General features: G+C 38.0%; 1 protein-coding gene across 1 annotated transcript in view; it reads right to left on the reverse strand.

Annotated features, from left to right (window-relative positions):
* Positions 1 to 21,641, reverse strand: part of C7 (complement C7) — a gene marked incomplete at both ends in the record, with an annotated part of 64,000 nt that overhangs the window by 26,472 nt on the left and 15,887 nt on the right. Inside the window, 8 exon segments of the mRNA XM_079701615.1 lie at positions 1,390 to 1,618; positions 3,483 to 3,649; positions 6,782 to 6,892; positions 9,167 to 9,410; positions 10,703 to 10,873; positions 17,722 to 17,860; positions 19,179 to 19,326; positions 21,212 to 21,353. Coding sequence (XP_079557741.1) covers positions 1,390 to 1,618; positions 3,483 to 3,649; positions 6,782 to 6,892; positions 9,167 to 9,410; positions 10,703 to 10,873; positions 17,722 to 17,860; positions 19,179 to 19,326; positions 21,212 to 21,353 — 1,351 coding nt within the window.

Raw genomic sequence — 21,641 nt, forward strand, 5'->3', positions numbered from 1 at the left:
TGGGTACTCTAGGCTGCCAACCCCAGGGCTGGTGCTGCACAAGATGAGGAAATATGTAAGTAGGAAAAATGCTTCTACCTCCTGTCAGCACCCTTCTTCAATCTACAGGCACCTCCTCAACTCGCTCTGGCCACCTTCTACCTCAGGGCTGGTTCACAGCTCACAGTTTTTAGTATTTTTCCCATCATATTCCTTGGAGGACGTTAGAGAGAATTTGAAGCATATTCTAAGAGCTTTGCTTTCCTAGTTAGAAACTGATCTCAGGAACTATTCCCCCAAAGCATTACTTCTGATAATAGACGGGTGTGTTTACTGCTCCTTAGTTATTTCTACTGTTTGACCTACATCCCTCTTCCCTCCACTCCCTCCACAGCCAATCCTCAGTATCACACACAAAAAAACTAAAATAATTTGTATAATTTTTCCCATGATCTTCCTTACCCTTTCTTCCACAATTAGAAATCTAGTTAATAATATAGTCCCCTGAGTATGTTAATAGTAGGTAGTAAGAGCTTGAGGTATTATGATTGCTACTCCACTCCTCACCAGCAGGGGGAGCTACCATTTTATCAAATAGCTGTAAATCTAAGCCTCAAAGGAATGAATCGCAGTGGTGGCATTTTAGTTTACCAGGACAGGCCACTTGGGGAGACATTTGGAGGCAAGGATGCTTTCTTGATGCTTGTCTATAAGCAATAGTGGTTTAGTCATGTACTTATTCATTTATCAAACATTTATTAAGTGACTTTATGAATCAAGCACTATGTCAGGCTGTGGGAATAAAGAAAGGAATCAAACAGTTCCGAATTTAAGAAGTAAGCTTTCTAGAGGAGAGAGACACACAAATGACTATAAAAATAAATATACACAAATTATCTCATACTTTGCCTACTCATAAAGTGAACTTCACATACTAAATACTTAAAACACCAAATGCACTGTTGAGCACACAGCCAATGTCCAACAAGTATTTGTGAATGATTGACTGGTGGGACATAACACAAAATAGAAATAGAGGTGTTTCCAAGAGCTTGCCACCAGAAAGGTTAGTCAGTGCAGACACAAGCTCTGTAGACCTAAGTTATGACAAAACCTTACTGAGATGACTATGGCAGGATGGAAGGTGTTTCAGGCATAAATCTGTTCTAATGGAGAGTGGAGAGTAGAAGGCAGTTCTGTTAGTTCAGATGGGAAAATAGAGAGATAGCACAGGGCCCGACCTCAGTAGCTACAACCCGGAGGTGGAATAGGGAGGGAGAGACAAATCCAAAGCCCTATGAGACTTCCCCTTCTCCATACACGAGGAAGCACAATCTCAGAGGCCAGAGGGAAAGGGTAATTCCCTTTTCATTGTGTCCAGCATAACTTGAGAGAATGCAGCACACTGACCTGCTTGATCCCCTACGAGGGCTCCTTGTTCACACGCCACACCAAACGTGTATGGTTTGCAATGGCACTGACACTGGGTCCCCTTAACAGTGGCCATGCCACCATTTTGACAAGGCCGGCAATGACAGGGGTCAAATTCATCGAGATATTCCTCAATGGCCCGTTTCAGGTATAGCCTTTTCACAGAGGCACAGGGTACTTCCTTTACCAGCTCATACAAAGGTGTCAGCTACACAGATAAAGACATCACGGTCAGTAATCAGGGTTTTGGGTGAGAATGTTTTCCTTTCAGCATTTTGGCTCAATCTCCACTAAAACAAAATCAAAAGCCACTCTTATCTTAATTCCAACTATTTCTTGTTCAAATAAAAAGAGAAAGCAATTCACTACCTTTACAAGACAAACCTAGGGAAAATTAGAAACAGATAGGGAGGGAATATTTTTTGTATTTTGTGTGCATACATAAAATTTTTAAAAACCAACAGGATGTTCATTTTCTAATTACTGAAAGATTATTTTAAAGACAACACATTTCCACCCCTGCAGAGGATAGAAGAAAAGGAAATGCACTTAAATTACAGTAAAGAAGCAAATGCAATTAAATTTGAGATTAAATATCCTGACTCTGAGATACTTAACATATCTCTCTAATGGAGACTATGATTCTCTCTCCCTGAAGAAATTTAAAACAGGTAGGCATTATCGCTCTGTGTCAGATAGTTCTAATGAAGAGCAACTTCAAGACCGGAGATGGGGCTTCCCTGGTGGCACAGTGGTTGAGGGTCTGCCTGCCGATGCAGGGGACACAGGTTCGTGTCCCGGTCCGGGAAGATCCCACATGCCGCGGAGCGGCTGGGCCCGTGAGCCACGGCTGCTGAGCCTGCGCGTCCGGAGCCTGTGCTCCGCAACGGGAGAGGCCACAACAGTGAGAGGCCCGCGTACCGCAAAAAAAAAAAAAAAAAAAGTCAGGTTGGACCTGGGACACTGCCTGACTCCTGTGGCAGGGAATAGATTATAGAATCACTTCTGCTATAACATGTGTTTTGAACATGTGAATTTGTTCCATTGAGATTGAGATATTAAAAAATAAAATGAGTATATCACAAATTTTGTGTTTTCTTATGTACAATTTTGTCCATAAGAAACACGGGGTGAACACAGAAAACTGCACACAACTGAACCAAGCTGCATAAGAATACACAAAACACTCACACACAAGCACACATCTCAAACACCCATCTAGTTCACCACCTGTATAATAAACCACACCAACCACAAATGGTGTTACGACTGTCTGTCATTTCTGATAGCGCTCCTTCTACCACTTCACAATAATTCACAATCTGTAACCCTCCTATCACCCATCAAGCTTCAGATCCTCTTCTAGGTAATGTGCCACCTTTATTGTAGTCCGTGCATTCCTTAACAATTTAACATGTATAAAACTGCTACTGTTTTTATTGGTGCCTCTCTTTTTTTTTTTAATGAGTGTCACAAAAGTTTTTTAGTGTTGTGTTCCTAACACCTTTTTTCCCATAAGCCCTGTGGTCTTTATTGTGCAATTTTGCCTAGCTCTCTGATTTTTAGGAACACATATGTTGTGTTATAAAAGAACTGACTGTGCCAATAAAACATCCTAAAATTCTGCCAGCCAAATTGATTCTATCTTTTTAGAACTAATTTGCATGACCAGGAGCCTACAACCCATGGCCACAGGAAGAAAGGTGATCTGACAAATGTAACACTAGACAAGCCCCTAAATGCCTTCCTCTTGCAAGAATCTATAAATCCTCTGAATCAGGGACCAAGGAAAACATAATCAAATTTAGGTCAAAAGCTTGAAATGGAAATTTTAGCATTAATTTCTCTTGGGATTTACAAGACATTTAACCTTTACAACTGAAATATGGACATACAAGATAATGAAACTTGTTTCCTATTATGTATGCATTCATTTTACTATACAAAACATAACTGGGATACAGAAAACGCTAATTACAGCCTTCTCTGTTTAACCACCTTAATTTAATCTCATTTTCCCAGTGCAAACAAATATGACTGCTTTCTGGTGCTTTCAACAGAGTGTCACATACCTTTTGTTTTATGATTTGGGGAAGTTCAGTCACAGATCCTGCCCAGCGAGAATATCTCCATTTGTTTCCAGCAGGATTGTCCAGTTCCAGGTAACTAAGGCCAGACACAAGGCCAGGACGTCCCCCTCTGACAAATGGGACCCCTCGTAACACATTGCCCTGAGTTCCTACTCAAAGAGAAATCAAACGAAATAAGTTTGGATGCACAAATGAAATGAGAATGAGAATATGAAATTCAAAGTCAATGAAGTAACACAACCCATTCAACTGTATGACATTCTGGAAAAGACAAAACTATGGAGAGAGTAAAAATACCTGTGGTTGCCAGGAAGTAGGGCAGGAGGTATTTTTAGTATTTTTAGTGGATTTTTAGGATCTTTAGAAGACTTTTAGGGCAGTGAAATTGCTCTGTGTACTATAATGGATACATGTCATTATGCATTTCTCCAAACCCACAGAATGTACAAGAGTGAACCCTCATGTAAACTATGGACTTTGGGTGATTATTATGTGTCAGTGTAGGTTCATCAGTTGTAACAAATGGACCACTAAAGCCTGGATGCTGATAATGGAGGAGGCTGTGCCCGCGGGGACAGCGGGGATATAGGGATTCTCTGTACTTTTTGCTCAATTGTTTTGTGGATCTAAAACTACTCTAAAAAATAGTATCTATTAAGAGAGAAAAGAAAAGAGACACAACCATTACCTAACAGTAGATGATTATTAAGAAATTATTATTCATATTCTTAATGTTCTTAGTGTAAGAAGAAAATTTGTTATACAGGTGACTATCTTGTTTCCTAGAAGATACATGCATGTATTTAAGGATGAAACATCATGACATCTGAAACTTCCAAATGGTTCAACAAATATCACAAATATTTTAAATATATATTTATGCATTGCTAAACAGTCAACATTATAAATACTATATGTAGATATATATATCAAAACATCAAAATAATAATTATTGCATGTAAGAGGTGGGTACGTTGGCATTTTTTACTATGTTTTTTCAACTTTTCTGTATGTTTGAAATTTTTCATAAGAAAATGTTGGGAGGAAAAAGTTCATTGCATCTGGAATACTAACAGTAACCAAAATGTTATTAACAGGCATATATTAACACATAAAAAGTGTTCTAAAAAGTTTGAATACTAATCAAATCCTTTTTCTCATTTCTGTGCCTTATAATTGCAGAAATATTTTCATCTCCATGTCTAATTGGTTTCCACACTGGTCATGACTGGAAGTTCCTAACTTGCTGACCAGACTTACGTTGATTTTCATTTCTTTTTTTAAATTAAATTTTGCAATTTCATAACATTTTCATAAAATTTTGCAAATTCAAAAATTATACTTTTATCAGCAGAAGTTATTAAAGTCTCATATTTTTAAAGAAATGCCTGAGTGCTTCCTCATCTTCCTTGTTAGCTACGTTTCAAAATGCAAATAGTCACACTTTTAATGCAGTGTATTGCCAAGTTCAGTCCCTGAACTACTGGAATCAGAATCGCCTAGAATGACTGCAGATTTCTGAGCTCCAGCCAAGACATAGAAGGACGTAGCTGAGAGAAAAGTCAAGTACTCAGCATTTGAACAGGCTGCCCCAGGTAATCCTCTTGCATACCAAAATTTGAGAATCACCACCTAAACTGACATGCCTGTTTACAAACTACAGAGTCTAAGAAATCAGCTTTTATATTTATTTTTAAGCCTGTAGCCTCTCTCTCTACACCTCAGTGAGCTCTGTGCTCCAGCTGGCCCTCTTCCCCTAGACAATCAGGTTGGGGCAACAGTGAAAGGCCCAGATTGTGAAGCCAGACATTGGAATCTTGTGCCTGACCCCAACTGTGGTCTTGGGCAACCTTTCTGTGCCTCAGTGTCCCTGTCAGTAAAATGGAAATATGAATAATACCCAGTTCTTAGGTAGGAGTACATTGGTTAATTTTTGTAAATCACTTAAAATTGTGCTGGGCACATCATAAGTGCTACATGTTTGTTAAACATAACATAAAATAAGATAAAACAAAGCAAAAATAAAATAAAATAAAATCAGTAAGCAGCTTCCAATCACCAGCCCAACTGATAACTGATGTCAACAACCTCTCAAAGCTCCCACTTTCATTTCTATTTCCAGATCAGTGTATTTCCATGTTGTTCAAAAACTTGTCCTCCTCCTTCGTCATGTCAGGTCCAAGAAGACAGGCACTTTTTCTGGCATGTTCACTGCTGTATCATCAGTGCCTAGAACAATTTCTGCATGCACTATAGGTTCCGTAAATAGTTGATGAATAAAGTAAGTGAATGAGGAATTAAGCCTGCCTTAACACTCTGTCTCCCTCCTTCTTGCAGTCATCTACTAAAGGATCCTCACTTCCTCGATGAGGACTTTAGCACCTGGGTCAGTCTTCTCCTTCATCCCAATTTCTGCCATCACCCCAAGAGAACTTGAGCTCTAATGCTGCTCCGTGGCTTCACACAATGCACCACAGTCTCATTTCCATCCCTACTACACTCAGAATCTCTTCATTTGAAGGAAATTAAGTCTTAATCACCAAATCCAATGAAGTCTTCAGACCTCCTCTTACGTCACTTCGTTGTAGCATTTCTCGCTGTCCATTTCTTCTCCTCTACCTTCCATGTTACTCATCTTTTCTGGTTCTTATCCTATCAGATTATTCCTTTTCAGTCCCTCTTCTTTCGCTACAACTTTATATTTGTCATCTTTCATTTAATCACTCCCTGCATTAAATCCTTTAACGGCATCCCTTGCCATCAGGGTGAAACCCAAACTCCCTAACACAGCATCTAGACACAGTTTATTTCTTGTTCAAATAAAAAGAGAAAGCAATTCACTACCTTTACAGGACAAAGGGAAATTCCTTCTTCAATCACTCAAAGACTAACACACCACCTCCTGCACTCTGCCACCACCGTCACCACCACCACCACCATGCACCAAAATCTTTTAACTGCACTGAGCATCCATGTCACAGAGTGAAACTGAAGCTTCTCCTCTTGCTGTCATTTTTCTAGGCTTGTTTGTCAACCTTCCTCACTGGAAACAAAGATGGTGATCACTGAGGACATAGTTACAGTACACAGAGGTACCCAGTGAAATGTCCACTCTGCAGGATGGATCACTGCCGTGACATACGACAGAGGCATCAGAGGTCAAAATAACCAAGTATTTCAAAAGCACAAAGTAGAACACCCACTAGAATTTCAAAGGCCCTTGGAGACCAGGAAGTAACCACAAGAAAGAGGGATGGAGGTAAGTTTGTAATGAAAATTACCTGAAACCAATTTTAAGGTCTCTTCCATCTCCTTGCATTTGTGCTCTGATGATTTAAACAAAAAATTGATATGTGAGGAAGCACATTTCTTCTTCTGCTCTGAACTAAGACCTGGGGGGGGAAATTTTAAAGGTGCTTAGTTTCCACATTTGTTGAAAATCTCCTTTGAGATGCTGGCCAGGTGTGAGAGTGGGATAAGAGGTTGTTTCCTACCACTGGGGCCATATAATCAAAAATATACTATACGGGCTTCCCTGGTGGCGCAGTGGTTGAGACTCCGCCTGCCGATGCAGGGGACACGGGTTTGTGCCCCGGTACAGGAGGATCCCAAGTGCCGCGGAGCGGTTGGGCCCGTGAGCCATGGCCGCTGAGCCTGCGCGTCCGGAGCCTGTGCTCCGCAACGGGAGAGGCCACGGCAGTGAGAGGCCCAAGTACCGCAAAAAAAAAAAAAAATACTATACGTACATTTTCAAGTGCTCTAGAAGGGTCAAGGGTCAGAAAAAGTGATATTTGATGTTTGTTATAAACAAAATAAGATACATGCATTATATTTAGGGGTAAAGCATCACATGTCTGAAACTTACATTCAAATGGTTCAGCCGCTCTTGGCTTCTATTAACTTTGACCAGAGGGTGGGGGTGGGTGAAACAGTGGAGGAAGCAAAAACTGAGCACTTCACAGAGTGATACCTTATACCCAACTGCAGTCAGCTTCTCAGGCATAAGGCAAATAGGTAAAAGTAGATGTGCAATGGCCTCCAGCCCACCCACTGGAGACCCCAAAAGCTGGGTTCTGGTTCTACAGCAATTAATTCCTAAAATCCTAGTTCTAGTGCCTCAGTCTCTCCATCTTTAACATCTCTGGTGTCTACATTTTCTTCCTATGACACATAATCTTAGATGGTTACAATTTCTACTCATTATCAAATGGAGTTTTGCAATGCATTTTTTTAAAAGAGGATAGAAAATAATAAAGGGTAGAAATGTATTTTTATATAATTTTACTAACTATATTATAACAAACTCAGTATTTCTTAAAGAACAATTGGGAGCATATAACATATCCCAGAATCCTTGATTAATTTCACTTAAAACTTTTAATAACAAAAACTGCTCAAGAGTAAAATTTTTACTCAAAATTTTTTTACCGACTCAGAAAGCTTTAAAAAAAAATCCACTTCGTTTCTTTTTAAGTGTTAAAGAAAAAAAAATGGTCATGAAACTGAGTTTAGATCAAGCCCCTTTCTGGATTAATTTCCCAAAGAAATATTACCTCTGTCGTTGTTACAAAAACCTGTGCTTGTGCATTCATTTCCAACCTGCTGAGGTTGGAAAAGCTCACATTCTAATTAAATCTTAATTGGTAAAAATTAATCCCAGTAGAAAAAAAATAGTCACTGGAAACACAGAAAAATATTGTAGTTCACTCACAAGAGAAGGCTACAAGACCTCCTCTGAATCTCAGGTAAGCAGTCGTACTCTCCTCCAAGGTGGTAAGAAAGTCTTGACTGAAGAGTAAGATGCTAACAAGATGATTTGGGATAGAGAAGCAAGTGTGGCCACGAGCTTCAGGACAAAGTTGGAAAGGAGCAGATTGGACTTGGAACGTAAATAAGCCAAAAGGTCTCTGGAAAGGAGGAATGGATACTAGGACACACACTCTTCTCCAACATGGCAGCAGCTGGTGAGGAACATCCTCTCACTGTGAAGTCAACGAAGTATGAACTCAGTAGCATGCCCTGAGTCTAACAAAAAGCAGGCAATTCCAGCAGCAACATAGCGTAAGGAAAAAGCTAAGTTGATGCTGGAGCCAGTTAAACCTGCTTACAATCAGTATGCCCTTGGATTTCACTCGGTAGCAGTGAGAATTATTGCTAACATAGGCAACCTGCCGGTCTAGAAGAAGGGATCCAATAAATTTAAGCTATTGTTACAAGTTTTAGGTAGTAAGCAAACTCATGATATCCAGAGTAGTTTTTTTTTTTAAAGGAATGTGAGTGGTAAAGAACAGAGGTAAATAAGAAAAGACTGCATTGAAACGTTTTGATTTCTGCAATATCAGTAAACTCCTCATTAGTTTTCCTCGAGGAATATTACTTAATCTGAGAAACGGGGAAGATTAAAAAGTATTCTAAAAATCCAATCAACACCTTCTAGAGATAACAATAATGATAATGGCTTAACTCTCACTTCAGGGTACTATCCAAAAGAGTAGGCAGGCTTTTTCTTAAACCCTGGAAGATTTTGAGTAGAGTATAGTAGATTCTTGCAATTTGGGATTCTTTTGCAATTTAATCTCTATTTGTCATATTTTAAAGCTCTAAAGTTTAACTACTAATTAAAATCCCTGCAATGCTTGTATATAACAATATTTTTAATACTCTACCGCTTTGTTTGATTTTTTCTGAGTCCAAATAAAAGATAACTTTGTATTCTCCTCCTAAGGACCCAGACTGAAGATAATGTGTCCCATACTGGTCGATCAGTCTTCGATAGGCGCTGTAGTCATACAGAGAGGGAAGGTAGGAGAGTTCCTTCCAGAATGACTCAGCAAGTTGTAAAAAGTCCGGATTGTTATTGATAAACTGAGCCACTTCAACAGTGTTCTGAAGAACCAACAACTGATAACTCTATAGGAAGAAGAAAGAGTAAAAGGAGTTTTAGGATGAAGACTAAAAGGCAATGGAAATAGTTCCTTGTCCAATGTCTCCAACAATAGCCACCTCCATCAATGCAGACTAAATGAATTTTTATTTTTGATGCATAATGAGGTCTCTTCTGGGCCCACCCACTTGAAGCAATCTAAGGAATTTTAGGAATCCCAAACAGAAATAACATCTGAGTGATGACATGGTAACTGGTTTTATTCATGACTTTTAAAACCCTCAAGACCAAGTTGTTATGACCTCCTCAACTAGAAAAAAAGATTCAACATTGTTAAATGCTAAATAATCTCACAGACAGGGATATAATATCCCTAGAGTCCACATCGTAACAATGACTTATAGGTAAGGTGACCATATAATTTATCTCCCATACTGGAGTATTTACAGGGTAAGCTACTTTATAATGAGGTCTTTTAAACCCTTCCTAAGCATCTTTTCATGATGTCCAAGACAGAGAGCTACCTTACACCAAGTCCTCACTTATGTGAACAATATAATATGGGTATAATAAATGTTTTTACAGCTCATATTTCCACAATCAACTTCTTAGTCATGAAACAAACAAAATTATATTCCTTTATACCTCGCTTATGTGATCTATTAATCAAGTTACTGACTTTAAGAATGAGATGAATTATGTATATTATGAATGATGATCAGCCTGAAAAAGTCTTCAGCAGTAAGTGTGAATCAATTAGAACAATTCATTTCAACTGTTCAGGTTGCCCATGATGAAAGTTTTAGTATCTCAATACAACAGAGTATCTAAAGTTAAGTCTTTTAACCTCTTCGGATGAAAATGTTGGTATCTCCAAAGTAATAAAGTATTTTAACATCTTTTATTTTCATGCACCTTCTTTAAAAAACTCTAGTATTAGTGTTTTGGAAGCACATTTCATTGGATTTTTGAAATTGTATATAATACTTAAAATAGTAACATCAGTAATCATGAATTAGAAGTTTAGGCTAGTTTTAACTAAAAGATTTGAAAGTAATAAGTTCTTTTTAGATTTTTAAATAAGAACAAATACTTCAATGAGAAAATAAAAAGTGTAAATAAATGTATTATCAAAGAGAATTAACAAGACAAAAACCATACCTTTTAAAGAACTATATTGGATTATCTCTTTGAAGAAGATACTGTGCCCTAATTAAAAAATAAAAGCTGATTCTTTTAGTAAATGCACTTCTGTTAATGTTAGAAATACCTAAACCAGTAAAATATGGAAAAGTTAACTAATATATTTCATACTAACCTTTTCCTTATGGATTTCTTCAATATTTGAAGAGGAACTGTATGAAGAAGATGAAGAACTAAAAAAGAGGAAGCGTCCTTTACTAGATGATGAATGTTCTGTTGATGTATGTTTTACATAAGACCAGGTACTATTGTAAAATTCATAATTAAAATCATTATTTATTTTCACCTATAAAGAAAATGAAAAAGTTAGATCTCTCGGGCTTTATTTTTGAAATGTTCTATGTGATCCAGTAGTGGATTTAAATTTCTAATTCTGTTCGACTTGAAAAAATGTTAAGATTGGAATTGTTTTTCCTATGCTAGATGGTAGAAGAAAAAGTCATCCCAAACAAATTTAAAAACAGACAACAGGATAGTCACATGTGGTTGAGAAGGGACAGCTCCAGCACACATGAAGACTACTATTTCTTTATCCTTTATTTAGTCCTAGATCAAGTGTCAAAATGAAATGCCCACAGGGCTTCCCTGGCGGTGCAGTGGTTGAGGGTCTGCCTGCCGATGCGGGGGACGCGGGTTCGTGCCCCGGCCAGGGAGGATCCCGCGTCCCGTGGAGCGGCTGGGCCCGTGAGCCGTGGCCGCTGGGCCTGCGCGTCTGGAGCCTGTGCCTCGCAACCGGAGAGACCACGGCAGTGAGAGGCCCGCGTACCGCAAAAAAAAAAAAAAAAAAAAAAATGAAATGCCCACAGAGGACTGGCAAGTAATATAAATGTTGGAAGCATCCAGTGGAAGGCGGGGTAGTGAAGAAGTGAGCACACACCCTGTCTAAAAGGGTCTAAAAGGTACCCAACACTCAAATCCATCCGACAGTCCTATACATTACTACAGGTTCTAGCACTGACAGATATCTGATTTTTCAAGAAAAGAGATATACCTGAATCTTCATGAAAAAATCTTTAGTTTTTTAAAATCATAGGTAACTATCTTGCTAAAAATGTCAGTCACAATGAGAATAAAACATGAAATATGACCCTCAGTCTGTTCTATATAAATATTCAGATCAGTAACTCTCCTTTCACAAGTATTTGTGTTTTTATTATATGTCCATACACATCTGTATTTGAGATCAAAGTCTAATTAAACACAGAGAAAATTTAAATGATGAATATGATACATTTTAAAAATAAAGCTAAAATCTAAAAAAGAGTGGATATGTGTATATGTATAACAGATTCACTTTGCTGTACACCTGAAATTAACACAACATTGTAAATCAACTATACCCCAATAAAATTTTTTTTAAAAAATGCTAAAAAGAAAATAGAATATTATGCAGCCATCATAAAGGATGATTGTGAGGACAAATTGTTCATGTTAAATGAAAAAGCAAGTATAAATGTGATATTTACAAATCCTATTAACCACAAATATGATAGTATATGCCAGTCAAAAAAAGACTAGGAGGAAATTCAACAAAATGCCAGAAAATATTAAAAATACTTTCATCATTACCCATGTTAAAAATTAGGCATTCATGCTAGAAGCAAGACAGAAGAGAAGAAAAAATAGATTTAACCATACCTTTTATTCCAACATTATTTTCATTATATTATGAAATTGGTTTGTTTAAAAGTCAAACGCAAAAATTCAGCTCAAGTCAAAATGAAGAATATATTATTATTCTTAACTACAAAGAGGACATTATTATTATTATTATTATTGAATACAAAGAGGACATTATTTTAAAATGTACTAGAGATTTCTAGAGTCACTAGATAGTGTCTCAGTCCTATTTGGTTTTGGACAGACACAGAATTTAGTTTTTTCTCTCGAGAAAGAGAAGTTACCTACCTTTCTTTCAATGCAAAAAAAAAAAAAAAAAAAAAAAATTAGCCTATTTTTTTCTCTTCTTCAGACGTACAATTCAAATACTTGATTCATGATTTATGCAGATAAGCCTCTTAAGAACTTTAGTTCAGCGTCTCCTCACTCCCATGTACCCTACACATAGCCACAAGAATCCTTTCTCAAGGTAGTGTGATCTTAAATTTTCTTTAATACCCTCTTCCTTCCAGCTAAGATCCTGAAATTTCCCCAGACTGAGTCTTCCTCTGAAGTCACAAGTTCAAACATCCTACACTCTGACATCTCTTACCCTTTTTTTTTTTTTTTTGCGGTACGCGGGCCTCTCACTGCTGTGGCCTCTCCCATTGCGGAGCACAGGCTCCGGACGCGCAGGCTCAGCGGCCATGGCTCACGGGCCCAGCCGCTCCGCGGCATGTGGGATCTTCCCGGACCGGGACACGAACCCACGTCCCCTGCATCGGCAGGCGGACTCTCAACCACTGCACCACCAGGGAAGCCCATCTCTTACTCTTTTGACACTCATTCTATTTTTGCCATATCTATTATTCAACCTCATAGAGACAGACCTTCAACTTACTTTCCCTTCTCTTTCCTTATCAGCACCTTCATTTTGTCACTTCCTTCATGTTGTAGTTACGCTTCATGGTTCATGACTTATTATTCTCTTGCCAATGAACCTTGCCTAGGTATGTTCTGCCACCATATTTGCCAGGCAAAAACTCATCCTTTGTTCAGTGCTCGCAGCCAAGCACCTTAGCACTGCTATAGAAAAATCACACAACTATCGATTGGTGTTACTGTAAGTCCATTCATAATTTCCAACCTCAGTGGAATCCTCAATACATTCCAGCAACCCTAAATCTCTAGCCAATTCTTTCTCCCATTCCCTACAGTATCTATTTCAAAAGTTCTGCACCCATCTCAATCCCCCAATCTTACAATCATTTCCTTCACTCTCAGAAGATAAACTTAACCTCTTTCTTTACAAACACTCCCACTATCAGACACAGACTTCTTACACTTCTTGCTAACAAATTTACAGACTTATGAATGTCTTCGCTTCCTTTCCTGTGCAGGTGTTCCTCCCCTGTCTAAGGCTAATTTCTCTGTCTTTTTTCTGTATTGCATTCCATCTCACCTCTTCAAAGGACTAATTAAATTAATTGATTACTCCCTGTCTTACAGCTTCAACTTTTCTTTCTCTACTGGCTCATTCCTATCAACGCTTACACATATTCTAACCCCATCTAAGTACAGTGCACTGCAAGGGCTCTGAGCCACACTTCTAGGGTTCAGACCCCATAGTTGTCATCTACTACCTCTGTGATTGTAGGTAAATTACTCAGCATTCTTTGTCTCAGTTTCCTCATCTGTAAAAATAGTAGATGACAGTACCTACATACTTAGGTTATTATATAAAAAAAAGTTCTATTTAAAGCACTTGAAATGGTGCTTAGTATATAAAAGGTTCTTAATATATGTGAGCTACTTTTATTATCATTCAAATTATTTTCTGTTAGCAAAGTAGATTTAGAAATCTCAGATATCTACGCACATACCAACAGAGGAAGCAGAGGATCAGATAACTAAGCATTAGTTAAAATTGCCTTTAGAATACGTTTTTGTGATTCATTTGATATACATATAGGATCTTGCTTTAAAAAATATAATGAAGTATACTAAGCGAACTAAATCAGAGAAAGACAAACATCGTATATCACTTATATGCAGAATCTAAAAAAAAGGATACAAATGAACTTGTTTACAAAACAGAAACAGAATCACAGACACAGAAAACAAACTTATGGTTACCAAAGGGGAAGGAGAGGGAGGGATAAATTAGGAGTTTGGGATTAGCAGATACAAACTACTATGTATAAAATAGATAAACAACAAGGTCCTATTGTATAGCACAGGGAACTAAATTCAATATCTTGTAATAAATTGTAACGGAAAAGACTGAAAAAGAATATATACGTATCTGAATCACTTTGCTGTACATCAGAAACTAACACAACATTGTAAATCAACTATACTTCAAGAAAAAAATTTTTAATATAATGAATTACATTCAAGATCAAAACAGGAGAATCCAAGAAGTTATTTTCTCCACCTTAATCTTTACTCACTCCCATCTGCAACTCGTTACATGCTGAGAATAAACAAGACAGTCTTTCAGCATCTCCCAGGCTAAACTAAGCAGGGTGGCACCTTCCCAAAGTGACCGTGGAGCTGGAATGTGCTTATGTTTCAAAGGCTTCCTTGTGGTATGAAAAATATGAGCAAACAGAGAATGTGCATGGCATCAAAGTAAGTGGCTTACTCAATAAGAAACTGGGTTTGTCCTGGGTAAACTACCATGCTGATTTCCAAAACAGAGATTAGAAGAGAGATTGACTGATTCTGTTTTATGTTTATTTACTAACATTTATGTTCCAACAAGCCAAAAGTCATGTTCCACCTGTAGAGGCCTGAATCCCCAGTGGCTCCCCATCTATTTGAACTGAGGAGGACATTGGCCACCTCCATATTCGCACCTGGGTTTCCTGCTGCAGTGATTGACTCACTGCCTATTACTTCCACCTCACTTCCCTTCGGTTGGATCCTAAATGACAGGCTATAATTTCCCTCTACCTCTGACAAACACCTTCAAATTCAGTGACTGGCAAGGCATTTCAGATGTCAATCCAAAAACCAAGCCATGCTGTAGAAAACGAACATCAGAATTATGCTGTCATTAAATTATTTTTCTTCTTCAGAAGCTGCAGGTTTCCAGCATGTCTCCTTTCCAACCATGTCAGAAATTCTCTCCCTTATTACTTCCTCTCTTCTGTAACTTTCTAAATTTGACTACATACACACACACACACACACACATATACACATATATATGCATATATATACATATATGCAATTCTCCCCCTTATAATTATGAAAGAATTATCAACACATCCTCTTAGTAATATGAGAAAAAATTCTCTTTATATGCCTATCTCACATTGCCCCTTCTGGCCAAAGGGTAAATTACAATATAGGTTTTTCACCAAGCAGAATTTAGAGTCAAAAAAGCAGTTAATACAATACATTGGGAGAGTAAAATATACTAGAAAAATGAAAGGCTGTGAAGTCTGGGAGACTGGATCCAAGCTCTACTGCTTATTAATTTGGTGACTTGAAGCAAGTCTGCTGAAGTCCTCTGAGCCTCGATTTCTATATATATAAAACAGTAAAACATTACTTACCTTTCACAGATGTCATGAGGATTAAAATTACACAAATTGCCTAAAATAGTGCAGATGCCACAGGAAATATTCAAAAATTGGTAGCTATGATTATTTTTCAAGTCAGTTCCACTTTCTACTTTCATGATTCAATAACTCTTAAATGTAATTTAATTCCATTATAAGTTGGAGGTTGGTGGGTTTGCTCCTCATAATCAGAACTGCTTTCTGAAGATGACTAATGTTGGTAAACTAAAGCTCCTTCCTTCTGAATATCCTAATAGTTTTGGTTTACAAATTTGGGAGTAATCAGTAAGGAGGGCTGAACTGGAAAGTTTTGAGCTCTGGGAAGATGGGAGGAAAGGCATGAGAGAGGAGATCTTGGAAGAGATGAGCAAGAAAGAGACTAAAACAGGATGAGACCAGAAACTTCTTTTGGCTTAGGTTGTGGAAAGACAGACAATTTAAGATAGAGGGTCTCAACTGTTTTCGTCGGATGCATTGGCATTATGAGGTAGACAATCTCTACTCTATGTTCCCTCTAAATCTTCAGGAATTTCCCCTAAAGCCATTACTGTTTTGTGTGAGTAGATTTCGTGTTGAAATCAATCAACAGGATGAGTTTAGGTGTGTATGACAGAAACAGCCTGCAAGAAGCAGAAGCCTGCAGAGGAAACCTTGAGACCATAAGCAAAATTTTAAAGTTTGGCAGTATGGATGCGGGCAAGGATGTGGAACACAGGCCACTCTTCCATACTGCTGGTGGGGTATAGATTGGTCATATATAGGTTTTGGAAACTTTAGTGAAGTGTAACCTAAACATAGCCTACAAAGCAGCAATTCGAGTTCCAGGTGTCTGCACTAGAGAAGCTCATTTGTATGGAACTCATGCACAAAAATGTTCAAGGCATTTTCATAAGAAAAAAATAGAAACAGCAGTAAAAATGCCATCTACATCAGCATGAATAAACTTTAAAACTCTAATTTTGAGTGAAAGAATGATTCATAGAAGAATATATACTATATGATTTATCTATATAAGTGGCAAAAAACAAGCAAAACTAAATCACAAGTTTTTCTTTAGGGACAAAGACTTATGGGATAAACATATACAGAAAAACAAGGAAATGATTAATACAAAATATAAGATAGTGGTTGCATGAGCAGTACAGGTAGAGAAGACGTGACAGAGAGAGGTAGATAGGAGACTTTAAGTCACTGGTAATATTCTATTTCTCGAGGTGGGTGGTGGGCATATATAGTCCTGTTTGTATTATTAATTTTCTCCAAACTGCAAGTATATGTTATTCACAGCCTTTTGTACATAGAAATATTTCATAATTTTTTTAAAAAAGCATTTTTAGGTAAGGTGACACTGTGGCAGTGGTTAGGAGACTATCACAACCAGTCATGAGCAGGGCCTTGGGTTTTAACACCCACACAGGGAAAGACCATCAGGTTCTGGACCCACATGGAGTATGGAGTTCAAAATGAGACAATGAATATTTCAGCTTGAATGACACAAATTAAAAGTATCATTGCACTATAACACAGATTTAAAGAATATATATTCCTAAACAGTAAATGTAACATAAAAGAAGAAGACTCATAGACATAGAGAACAAACTGGTGGAACGGGGTGGGGGGCAATATAGGGATGAGGGGGTAGGAGGTACACACTACTGTGTGTAAGATGGGCTCAAGGATGTATTGTACAACACAGGGAATAGAGCCAATATTTTGCAGTAACTGTAAATGGAAAATAAACTTTAAAAATTGTATAAAAAAATTTTAAGAATAAATAAAACATTTCTTAAAAAAAGAAAATGTATTCTTTTTAAGCCTATATAAGACATTTCTAAGAACTGACCACATATGAGGCCACAAGTAAATTCTCAACAAAATACCAAAAAAATCAATGCCATATAAATAATGATCTCTGGCAACAATTCACAGATTAGAAAGAAATCAAATCAATGTAATTAAGTACCTGGAATGTATAGGAGAGGATATTTCCGCTCAGTCTGTAGAAATCTCTCCCATCCCCACTAAACACCTTTCTGCATTGACCACCAAAACTTTTAGTGTTGAGGACTTTGTTCCTAAACTGGCCCGTGAGCGCATTGTAACTGTTTTTTAAAAAATGAAAGAAGAAAAGGTTGTTAAAAACCAGAAACACCACTTGCTGAAACAGGCATCATTAGAGAACTCTAGATATTCTTGAAATACATTACAGTTAAATATCTCTGCAAGAGCTCAAATAAAAAGCCTCCTAAAGCACACTATGCATTACCCAACTCCCCCTGCTTGTTATAATGGTTAAAACTAATAGCTGGGGAAACCCAACATCCTTTTAGCCTAAGAACTTATTTAGGAAACACACAGCCCTTTTGTATCTATGGCAACAGCTGGTTTTGAATTGAATCTATAGATAAAACCAAACAATTAAGATTACTCTTGAAGAGAGAGAACTCTCTACAATGATTTACAACTAGTCAGCCTCTTAGCATGCTAACTGGTATACTCTTTAAAGTAACTTTACCAATTTTCCATTAATGAATTTCATAGTAGTATAGAAAAATCACATCTAACTATCACTCTCAAAGAGATTATCTTAAAACCTTGAAACTTTAACTTGGATCTGACCGTTAAAAGTTTTTCAGAATTCTTTTTAAAAAGGCTAACGGGGGCTTCCCTGGTGGCGCAGTGGTTGGGAGTCTGCCTGCCAATGCAGGGGACACGGGTTCGAGCCCTGGTCTGGGAAGATCCCACATGCCGCAGAGCAACTAGCCTTGTGAGCCACAATTACTGAGCCTGCGCACCTGGAGCCTGTGCTCCACAACAAGAAAGGCCACGATAGTGAGAGGCCCGCGCACCGCGATGAGGAGTGGCCCCCCCACTTGCCGCAACTAGAGAAAGCCCTCGCACAGAAACGAAGACCCAACACAGCCATAAATAAATAAATAAAAATTAAAAAAAAAAGCTAACAGGATTGCCTCAACTTCACTTGAAAGTTCCCAGCTAGTTTAGGTGATTACTTTTCAGTCTGAGTGTTCCAACACACTTTCTCTCTTCTTCCGCTCCTCTCATTCTGTTGTCTCTTCATTCCCTTAAGTAGCCCCACATCATTGAACTAGTTCTCCCCCCTTCCCTCCCATAGGGGGACTGACTGGCCAGGTTTTCCCAGGTCTGAGGGTTTTCCTTAGATGCAGGACTTTCAGTGCTAAACCCAACAGTCCAGGGACAACTGGTCCCTCTATGCTTTACCACATATATTTACAGGTATATAGATAGGATTTTTAAATAGTTTCAGGATGGCAAAGAGCTCTAAGCAAAGTCTTAACTATTAGGTGATTTGTTATTAGACTTACCAAACCACAAAATAAAACACAACAAAATAAAAATTACAACCCATCGATGTGTACAGGAAGACACCCAACACCTTACCCATGTCCAGTAAGTTCTATGTTGGGAGGAGGTTTATCAAGGTCACAGGAAGGCCTGCTTTCTGAGTCCTCACACCTGTCTTCATCAGCACTGTCCTCTTCACAGTCAGAATCCCCATTGCAAACCAAAGATCTGCTGATGCACTGACCTGAACACAAGAAAAGCCACCACACAAAAATAAAAGAGGTGAAAAGGAAAACGCTATCTGGGATCAAAAGATTTCACCCTGGACCCTCAACACAACACTGATACTCTAATGTGAGTTTGAGATAAACCCTCAGTGCCCAGGAAAGGACTGCTGATTATTTTGGTCCTCATTTTTCAACATGCAAATTGATTCTGACCTTGGCTGGACACAAAATTGAAAATAGAACCTGAATTCAAATTCCAGGCTCTCACCCATAGCCATCAAACACTTTGTCTGAATTCTCCAAAATCACTCAATGCCAATCAATCACTGGGAAGAGAGATTGACCTTCTGTCCTTCAACTTTCCATTTCTCTTCTGTAATCACTGACCAAGATGCCAAAGTGCTGTCTTTCTTGGTCATTTAGATATATATGCTTTGAGAGCATGGGAACTGGATTAAAAGATTAAAATTCAACATTTCTTTAGCACCTTCTCTGTTCAGGACACTCTTGGGTGTTGGGCTACAAATATGAATAAAAAGGGTATTCACCAGGGTTTTCATATACTTTACAATCTAATAGGAAAGAGTATGAAGTTAGATCATTACAATTCAGCAATGTAATTTTTGTGATAGATATAAGCCCAGGGTACCAGAAGCACGAGGAAGCACTAGAGGGTACCAGATGAACTAGCCCCGGCCTCCCTCCTCAGCATTATATCCAACCATTCTCTTACTAGCTTCCTACGCCCTAGTCATACTGGATCATTTACATAAATCAAAGATCAACCTTTTTTGCCATCTCTACTGGCTTTGCACCTACAGTTCTTCAAAAATCAAATCACACATTACCTCCTCTCAGAAACCACCCTTGCCCCATAAGCTACAATGTATGCCCTTCATTTGTGCCCTTATAGTATGCATGGCACAAAACTGTCCTGATAGCACATCCCACTATGCTGTCCACTTGATCCAATGCAGCAAACATTTGTTGAGAGTCTACTATGTACCACAAACTCCAGATGCAAAAATAAAAGAAATATAATACACACCTTCAAGGAGTTCAGTCTACCAAAAGATATCCAGGACAACAAATACTTCAGATTACAGATGATACAATGCACATAGAGAACACAGAAAAGTAATCTGTTAAATAGCTCTATCAGTTGGGCGTTTATGGTAGGTCTCCCTAAGGCGGTGTCATCTGATTTGGGTTTTGAAAGTACAATAGGAGTTTGACAGGTATTGTTGAAAAACACTTCTAACACAGGAAATATTTATGTACTATTTTGCCCATAAAACTTTAAGAATTTTGACGGAAGAGGCTATGTGTTTCATCCTACATCCACAACCCTCATTTCTGTATCTGGAACATAACAAGAATAATAAATGTTTGCTAAAAGTTGTTGAATTAACCTTTCTGCACAAATGCAACATAGACAATAGGTCAAATATTATTCAATCCAAAACTGTTTCATTTCCCCATGCATAGAGATGACCCGTATTGCTCCTTGATTAACTAATTAGAGTTGCTTTTCTTGTAAACATAAAAATAATTTGGGCAGTAATATTGTTTTTGCCCAATTTCAGTCTTCATTCCAGACTCATTCCACATCTTCACCAAAAATGCAAGGTCAAGAACTGCTTGGGTCTGTCAATAGCCATATTTCTTTTTCAAAGAAGCAAAGAGTATCCCCACCTTTATTACCAGATGACACCCATGCATTTAAAAGAATGACAGTTAAGTGAGTAACTAACATGCCAATAAAAATCCAACTGATTTGGGGGAAAATTAATTTATAGGCTAATATAAATGCAGTACAATTCAACAAATACATACTGAGCAAATTAAACAAATAGCATTTGAACTTACACTCTGCATGCCGAACCTATGGGAAGCAAATACCTGAAAAACACCTGAAACGTTCTCCACATCCCTCTTCTGTTGGACATCCTCGTGTAGGTTCACACGATTGTGGTTCAAAAGCACTTCCAACACAGGGATGGCCGCCATACTGCCCATAAACAGCAATTGACCGCCTGCGAGTCTAAATACAAACCAAATAGCTTTTCAATATCTCCAGTTTCCTTTATCTGAGAAATAAAATCTGGGATAAATTAATACAATTGGAGAAATAATGTTTGTAAAATTGTTCTGGTGTACTACAGAAGTAAAGCCTACAAAATCAATGCACCCAGAAACCCACTTGTCTTTGAGTACAGTGACACTTGGGTTATTATTTATAGAGCACTCCCAGTTATATATTTACTCTTAGGGTTGAATGAAAAACAAATTAGTGAATCTTTAAGAAAGTATGCTGGATAGACCAGATCAC

This window comes from Hyperoodon ampullatus (assembly GCF_949752795.1).
Source record: "Hyperoodon ampullatus genome assembly, chromosome: 4".
In the NCBI taxonomy this organism is placed as follows: domain Eukaryota; kingdom Metazoa; phylum Chordata; class Mammalia; order Artiodactyla; family Ziphiidae; genus Hyperoodon; species Hyperoodon ampullatus.